Raw genomic sequence first — 9123 nt, 5'->3', positions numbered from 1 at the left:
TTTCTAAAGTCCTTGGTGACTCAAAATATTTAGTTTCGTTCCAGATTTTTGTTGTGGAGTTTAAATTAGTGTACATGTAATTATATGAGATTTGTATTAGATTTTGTTCTAAGTATACTAGAATTTAGTTCTCGAATTATTTTTTACTTGTATCTACATTTATTATCAATAATAATTGAATTTATTAATTTGTTTGCCTTAATAAAAGAAGTATGGTATTTGCATTATTTCATATCTTATTACATTTAATATCAATTAATTAAAAGAAAAAAGCTACCAAGAATAGGGTCTAGAAAAAACGGTCTCTAATTAGCGACTGTCAAGGACATTAGCGACGGCTTAAGACGGTCGCTAATTTGCGTCTCGGCTGAACCGGTCGCTAAATTCGAAATATCGGACGCTAAATATTTAGCGTCCGCTTTGCGGACGCTATTTGGAGAATTAGCGACCAAGGGTTTTGCATCAGCCGTTTAGCGTCCGTCGGCAGACGCTAATATATTTAGCGTCCGATTCCGTGTTTTTAGCGTCTGATTTTGGCGGACGCTAAAGTCTGACATTCTTGTTGTGTTTTACATTAGAGTACTCACATGGAGTTTCAAACCATACCTCTTGAGGAGACCGACTCATCAAATAGCATGCCGTTGCAACCGCTTCGGCCCAAAAGATCTTCCCCAGCTTGGCTTGTGAGAGCATACATCTTGCTCACTCTAGGAGAGTCCTATTCATTCTCTCCACAACACAAATTTTTTGAGGCCTCCCAACACAAGTTCTATGATGAACATTGCCTTCATCAAGACAATACTTAGTGAACTTCTTTTTAACAAACTCTAGGCAATTGTCGGTTCTCAAAACCCTGATCTTCTTGTCGGTCTTCTTCTCAATCATAGTCTTCCATTAAAGGAAATATCAAATACAACATCCTTTTGGTTAATAAGGAAAGACCATACCTTCCTGCAGAAATCATCAATTATTGTGAGCAAGTAACTACAACCACCCGAAGAAGTCTTCCTAGAGGGACCCCACAAATCCTTTGGTGTTGGTATGCATATTGGCAGTCTGAAGCTAACCTGGTGCTTGTGTTTACAGCTAAGCTAGTGTTTACCAAGCACATAATGCTCACAAAAGCCAATGTTGCCAAGCTTCACATTTTCTAGCAAACCTTGCTTGTAAAGTTCAAACATTCCTTGCTCTCCCATATGACCAAACCTTAAATGCTAAAGCTTGGTATCATCATCACTCATAGTGCCGGTGGAGACATTTGTCGAACCACTAATCGTGGAACCTTGTAACACATATAAACTTCCCCTTTTAATGCCCTTCATCAACACAAGTGCACCCCTAATAACCTTCTGTTGTGCATATTAAGTTTTGATAATGAAAAATAATATAATATGTTATAGTGTGAAAGTTTGTAACAGATGGTTGAGAAAGGAATAAATAAATAAAGACTTTGAAGAAATGAAAAATCAAGATTGAAGTTCAAGTTTATATTCCTAAGTGTAGTTACTTTATGCAAAGTGTAATGTACTTGAACTAGGTGATATACTATGTGCTAAATATAGAAATATAAAATTAGTATAATTATTATTTTCTTAGAGTTAAGGAAATAAATAATTATGTTAATATTATATGTCTATATAAAAGGAAATTAACATTAGAAAAACAAGTTTATGAAAATGATAAAGTTTTAATAAAAACGTTTTATATAAAAGAATTTTTCATTAAAAGGTGTTTTTGATAAAAACGTGTAAAACAGTTTTTATAAAGAATAAGATTTTCGAAAATTAATTTTGGAAAAAAGAATTTAAGATAATAAAAGAGTATGAGATAAAAGGAAAATCTATTGGTTATTCAGAATATAGATAAACATTGATTTAACGAAAACTTATCCTTTTAGAATTGAAGATAAAAATGAAAAAGGATAAAGTTTGTTTTCTAAAAAGAAAAGGTTTATCCCTTAAATTAAGGAGTAAAAGATAAATATATTTTGAAGGATTACAGTCCAATCTATGTACTATAAAAGGGTTCATAATTCATTCTCATAATTCACGTTTTCAGAGAAAATAATCGGAAATATTAAGAGCTGAAAACAGTTTCCTAAGGCATAGAGTATAGCACTGTTCGAGTCAGCTTTATTTAGTAACTATTCAACGATTGTAATTGTCCTCGAAATTTCTTGAATAAGAAGCACATAGTTGAGGATCGTTTTATTTTTGTAATCTTACAATTATAGAGAGTGTCAACACTTAGAGTTAAGTGTTGGGGGTCACTACTAGGGTTAGTAGTGAGGGAATTCTTATTGTATCAAGAGGTTGATATTTTAGGATCAAAAGAAATAAAAGACTTTTGTTTCTTATGGACGTAGATCTCAGAGGTGAGATTGAACAACGTTATATCTTGAGTTTGAGTATTGATTTAATATAGTTTTAGTTTTAATTTTCGCAAAAACTCAAAACAGAAATTTACGAGCGTTTCACACAGTGTCTGGCACAATGCCATAACCTAGGTTTTGCGAAAATCGATTAGATTTCGTCACTCAATTCAAACCCCCCCCCTTCTTGAGTGTCAGCTTGTGTTCCAACACCTTCAATACTCCACCTTCCGCTATGTACTTATGTCAAGTGTACCAAGAGAAATCAAGTTCTTCTTCATTTCCGGAACATGGCGAACTTTGGCCAATGTTCTAACTGTACCATCAAACATAGTGATATCCACGGACCCTATGCCAATCACCTTGCAAGTAGCATTGTTTTCCATGGTGACCGTGCCTCCATTGTACTCCTTGTATGAGGTGAACATGTCTTTGTAGGGTGTCACATGAAAAGAACTTCCCGAATCCATTATCCATTCACTCTTGCTCTTGAGCCTATCATGAGTAACAACCAATGCACCACTTTCGCTATCGGAATCAACATAGCTTACATCGGCAGAGTTCATGGGTTCCTTGCCTTTCCTGCACTTACTATCCCCCGATTGCTTGTTCTTCAACTTGTAGCATTCATACTTAATGTGCCCCTTTAGATGACAATAATTACAAGTGTTGTCCCTATTAGAATTGTGCTTCTTAGACTTGAACGCCCTGTATTCTTACCACCTTGATTAGTTAATGCAACATCATTTGATCTACCCCTAATAAACAAGCAATCACTAGAGTTTGATGATTTAGATGCCAATTGATTATCAATTAATTCTCTTTGTTTCAAAGCATCCCTAACATCATCAATACTCAAATCATCTCTACCTATAAGATAGTTTCCCTAAAATGCTTGTATGAAGATAGTAATGAACACAACAACCAAATAGCCAAATCTTCATTATCCAAACTCACATTAATGTTTTGAAGATCCATTACAATAGAATAAAACTGATCCAAATGATGAGACTTCAGAGAATTACCTTCCTCAAGTCGTAGGTCATATAATCTACTCTTGAGTAGAAGTCGTTTAGTGACACTCTTTGCCATGTAAAGAGACTCCAACTTCAACCATAGACACGCCGCCGAGTCCTCCTCACCAACTTCCCTCAATACTTCATTCTAAAGGCAAAGTTGTATAGCCGATAAGGCCTTCAAATCCAATTCTTCCCATTTCTCTTTGGTCATAGTAGTAGGCTTCTTCACTTTGCCCTCTAGAGCCTTGTGAACACCATTTTGAATCAATATTGCCTTCATCTTCACTTTCCATAGTCCAAAGTTGATGGACCTATCAAACTTCTCAATATCAAGCTTCATTGTTGACATATTCTTCAAAGAAATCAACTAGAAACCTCCCAAACCTTAAGCTCTTATACCAATTGTAGCAATAAATGCATTTTCTAGGACCTAGGGTTTTCTAGTTAAGTTCAAGTTCAACAATAAATGCAAAGTTCCAAACTTTAAATGAGAAAAGTAAGCAATAAAGAGAGACAAAGATTTAACGTGGTCCAGTCACTCTTGACCTATATCCACAAGCAAGAACCTTGGAGTTTTCTTTAAGCCTCTCTAATGGAGGAATTACAACGGAGAAGAGGAGAGAGAGAGAGAGTTATATTTGTGGCTAATTCGAATCTTAAGTTACTAAATGACTTTAGGATGCCTTATATATGACCTCCTAAAGTTTACACAATCTTCCAAAACCCAAAATAAAGAAATCCGAAAAAACCGGATTTAAATCGCAAAATCCGCAAACAGGGCAAGCTGTCCGCCAGGACTCCATAGCCGCCCGCCCGATGTAGGCTTTGACAGAAGAATATGCATTCGAGGCAGAAAGTGGAGAACAACATTGGCCCGCCCGAGCTAGCTGACCGCCCGCCCGGGCCATCACCAGCCGCCCGAACTGCATCCTTGTGGTCGGGCTCGGCTTTGCTCGTCCAGGCTGCAGCTCGACCACTCTCCTTCTTCGTCTTCGACTTAAAATCAAGGCATATTCTACACTACCCCATTAGTTATGAAGTAGAGGACTCTCACATTCATGGTGAATTTCGAAAGGGGAGATGGAACAAGGAGGTGACTGCAAAAAAAAATCAAATAAGAAAAATATACTTTATGGCTGGAAGTAGGAATTCATTGCCACATTACTAATTACAACACATATCTATAGTTTTGTGGAAATATGAATCACTAAAAGATGGTAGATGAGATGGCAAGTCTTTTGAAATCCTTACATGAAGTAAGGGGTTGGAGCCTAAGTTTAAATATATATTTTTTAGATAATGACCACTTGACTTATTCCTGATTAATAGATACGTGGCAAAATTCTAGTGGTAGAAGGAGGGCGTCACGTGGCGCATAGACGTGGTTAGCACACCTTTTAATATATTTATATAGATTTTGGCTCGAGGCTCTAGTCTGAAAAAAGCCAATTTTTTTTTGCCAAAGTCCTATCCAACCCTACCCATGATTAGCTTTATTCCTCTTAAAAACTTGCACAAAGCAGGATAATCTTATATGAAGTCTAATTTGGACGTATCATGTTATTAGATTACTGATTGGGTAATTCATTAGCAACAACTTCTGAGATTAACTAGCCACATTTCTCCATCCTTAAGCTTGTAATTTAAATTATATGTTGATATAATGCGTACAGAAAACGGGACCATGATATGATTTATATTGTATTTTCATATGTAACTACTTTAATTCATATTTTATTTGTCTAGATTGTTCGAAAAATTTCAAATTAATTGAAGTAGCTTTAGATCTAGGTACACCCAGATCTAAAATAGACATATTAGGAATTCTGAATGATATGATTATATGACAAAGAATGATCAGACTTAAACTTGAAGCGTATTAAAACCGATTAAGAATAACTTTAAAACTATTCATATATAACACACTTTTTAAAAAAAATTGAAATTGACCAACCTAAGGGTGTGTTTATCCCTCAGACTGTTCTCTAAACTTCAGACTGTGCCACATCAGCTTTCCACTAACTTTTACCTACTTTATATTCTTCAGACTCACTCCAGATTCATTGCATTTTTACACTTTATCCCCAAACTCTCTCCAGACTCTCTATAAAATGTTTTAACATATTATTTTATATTTACTTTATTTCATTTTTTTTATTTTATTTTGCTTACATAAAATCATGTCATGACAATAACAAAAATTTACTTATTTTTGCTTACATAAAATCATGTCATGAGAATAATAAAATCATGTAAAAAGGAAAATTGCACACAAAGGGTTATTTACTTATTTATAGGTTCTTTGTTATAATGATTTTTTTATATATAAAAAAACATATTGTAAATTTGGTGTTTTTGGTATTCTCATATCACACAATTGCTTTGTTGGTTTACCAAAAAAAAAAAACATATTGCTTGCATGGGCCCACTAGAGGAGTCTTTGATAGAGTCTTGGATTTCCAAACTCCATTCCAGACTCATGAAAGTCTTTGTCAAAAATATCGCTGGTTTTCCTCAAGACTCACCAAAATTTGCACTCAAGACTCTCATTCCAGACTACCGATAATGATACCCTAAACCCACCAATGAATTGCCGAATAATTTAAGAAATACACATCACTCAAAATATTGATTCCACCTAATGAAAAAAGGGTGCACGAAACCTTAACTAAATCTCATGGCACATTGGTAGAAAAACACATAAAATCTTAAAATTTTGTTTGATTAACCCTAAACTTATTCATGTGATCTTTTTTCCAAGGTCTATATGAAGTCTATCAAATATTTTATAAAACTGGATTGGTTTGTGTAAATTAGCGATGATGCAGCATGAATTATCTTGTATAGAATTGGTTAGAACTCAGTTCCTCCCCCAACACCCCCCTCCCAGAGCTTGACTAGGCGTCCAACCGTTGAGTCTCTTGGTGGACTCAAACGGGGGCAATTTGGTCATTTTATGTGTTGGAAATTTCACGCGCGTGTGGCAAGGGTTTGCTTGGTACCAATGCTAGGTTATAATGGTACCATTGTCCGAAAATATTGATACCAAAGTAAGGTTTGCTTGGTACCACTGATAACAATTTGATATTAATGCCAGGTTATAATGGTACGATTGTGTATTTTTTTGGGTGTTTGAGTCTCTTTTAGACTCAAACAGTTAGTTACCAAGACTTCCTTCCACCCCCACCCAACACACACCCCTCAAAAATAAAGAACCCAGTTTGGACAAAAACAGTAAAAGCCAAATTGTTTCATCATGTGTCTTTCCCCTCAATTATTCCCATATTATCTTTATAAAAGTACTATTTCCACTGTCAATAGTAGTATAAAATAGCACGCCCTTTCTCTTTCCAGCTCAAATTTTTTGTCCATCAGTCTAAAGCTCTCAAAACCAACCAAAAGCATTATTTCATCCCATGAGAATACAAGAATATAACTCCCTGTAGGCTATCATTTTCACAAATTATTAAACAAGGAACTCATTATATATGACTAAAAAGTACTAACTAGTAAGTATGTTAAGTGGTAACTGGTAAGTGCTCTGTTCTTTATTGAAGTTCATTCATTCAGTATTCATGGCTATACAACACCAACAACTTCCCACTAATGACCACCAACTACAAGGTGATCCAAGCAGTATCAGCAGCGCTCAAATAATCGGATCATCATTATCTTCATCTATACTATCATCAACCACTAGCACAGCAGCTTCAACACCCAAGACCGCCATCAACGCAGCCCACTATGCAATGCTTATGAACAACGACGTCAATGGCTTGTGGGGTGAAGTCAGCGAGGGTGGCGACTTCTCTGATCTTATCTGGGAGTTTGATAACAGCACCATCCTTCATTTGGCGGCGAGTACAGGACCATCAAACTTCATTCATTTCATAATTCAACAAAATCCAGAACTTCTTCAAGTTCAAAATTCGAATGGTGATCTTCCTATCCATGTTGCTGCAAAGTCTTGTCAGCTACACGCTGTTAAGGAATTAGTTTTTGGTGCTGATCGTCGCAGTCAGATTTCGATGTTGGAGAGGGGAAATCATGATGATTATAAGAACACTGCCCTTCATATTGCTTTAGAGAATCAGCAAGCGGAAATGGCTGTGTGTTTGTTTAGGAAATGCCCTAAAACATTTTACCAGTTGAATAAGCAGGGGATTTCTCCACTTTATTTGGCGATTAAAGCAGAGTTTTGGGAGCTTGTTAAAGACATGCTTTCTGAAGATGTAGTTGCAGCCTATCCGGATGCTGAGAATCAATTGTTGGAAGGGAAATCAGTTGTTCATGCTGCAATTATTGCCAGAAAGAAAGGTACTTACAATACTTTATCAGTAATTAATTAGAATTTAGAATTGTCAATAGTATGAGGTGCGGTCTAAAATTGCATTTCTATTTCTGCCTTGTTTAAGTACGGAGATATTCTGTTACTTTTTTCGAAGTATAGTTACAACTTACAAGTACTTGTATTGAGTAAGCGATTAGAACATATTGCTATATGCTACCTGATCTTCCTAAACATTCGCTACCAATTACTCCATTCGATCTTTATTAATTTACCCGTTTCTTTTGCACAAAGTTTTAACAGAAACAATATTGTGAGACATAGAAGGAAAGAAAAATTAAACTATTATTTTATGTTAAAGTTGAATGTATGTTTGATGGAAAAATAGTGATCCCATTCCAAAAATAAAAACAAAAGAAATAGGTAAACTAATAAGGAATATCCTAACAATAAATACGAATAAAATAATAAAGACTAGAAGTAGTACTTCCTTTGTATTTAGATAAACTTCCTATATTACGTTTTCTAATGTCCGAAAAAAACTTTTAGGTTATGCTATGAGTATAAGATTATGCGGATTAGTGACTGGAATGTGAGTGAGTTATTATTCTCTTTGATAATTGGTGTGCAATAAAGTAAGTTTGAAATAAATATAGTTGGAAATATAACTTTTTTTTGTGTGTAGAGAGAGGTACAAAAATAAATGATCTAGATGAAATTTGATCTCAAGTTTTGAACAACTCCCCAAATTTTAATCAATTAAGCTAGTTGACATCTCATATAGGAATGGCAACAAGTCGGACTTGGACCGAATTATGCATAATCCGACTATGATCGTACAAGAAGTCGGATTTTAAATCTAAATCCAACTCCGACTTCGAAAATTCGAGTCTGATCCGACTTCAAATCCTAACATTCGACTCCAACTCCAACTCCGATCCGATCTGACTTTTTTTATTCTCACCATTATTTTCTTTTAGAATAATCTTTTGTAATACAAATAATCTAATTATTACTATTTTTTTAATAATCATATGAAAATCATATATAGCACAAATAATCTAAACATTACTATTATTTTTAACAATAATCTCTTTAATGGAGAATTTTTGAATAATACAATTGCATTAAAGTCAGAGTCAGATTATACACACATAATACATTAATATATATATAAAAAGAGGATTAATTGCCTTAGAGTCGGAGTCGATTTTTTATGGGATCCGACTCCAACCTACTCCGACTCGGAATCGAAATTTTAGAACAAAATCGAATCAGATTATTTTTTTCGAAATCGACTCGAATTTTTTTCATTTTGATTGAAGCGAGCTACGGTCGGATCTAGACCGAATTGCTATCCCTATACATGTAATACTAGTACACTACTAGAAGTGAAAGTAGCGGATACAAAGCACTAATCCTACACCGCTAAGGAAGAGCTGTGT

General features: G+C 34.9%; 1 protein-coding gene across 1 annotated transcript in view; it reads left to right on the top strand.

Annotated features, from left to right (window-relative positions):
• Positions 1 to 6746: 6746 nt before the first annotated feature.
• LOC104895951 (protein ACCELERATED CELL DEATH 6) overlaps positions 6747 to 9123 on the top strand; it is an 11634-nt gene continuing 9257 nt past the window's right edge. The window contains exon 1 of the mRNA XM_010682598.4: positions 6747 to 7707. Coding sequence (XP_010680900.2) covers positions 6966 to 7707 — 742 coding nt within the window. The 5' untranslated portion in view covers positions 6747 to 6965. The remainder of the gene's footprint in view (positions 7708 to 9123) is intronic.

The sequence above is a fragment of the Beta vulgaris genome, chromosome 6, assembly GCF_026745355.1.
Source record: "Beta vulgaris subsp. vulgaris cultivar EL10 chromosome 6, EL10.2, whole genome shotgun sequence".
Taxonomy (NCBI): Eukaryota; Viridiplantae; Streptophyta; class Magnoliopsida; order Caryophyllales; family Amaranthaceae; genus Beta; species Beta vulgaris.
The sequence above is the reverse complement of the archived record's forward strand: the minus strand, read 5'-3'. Positions and strand labels throughout refer to the sequence as shown.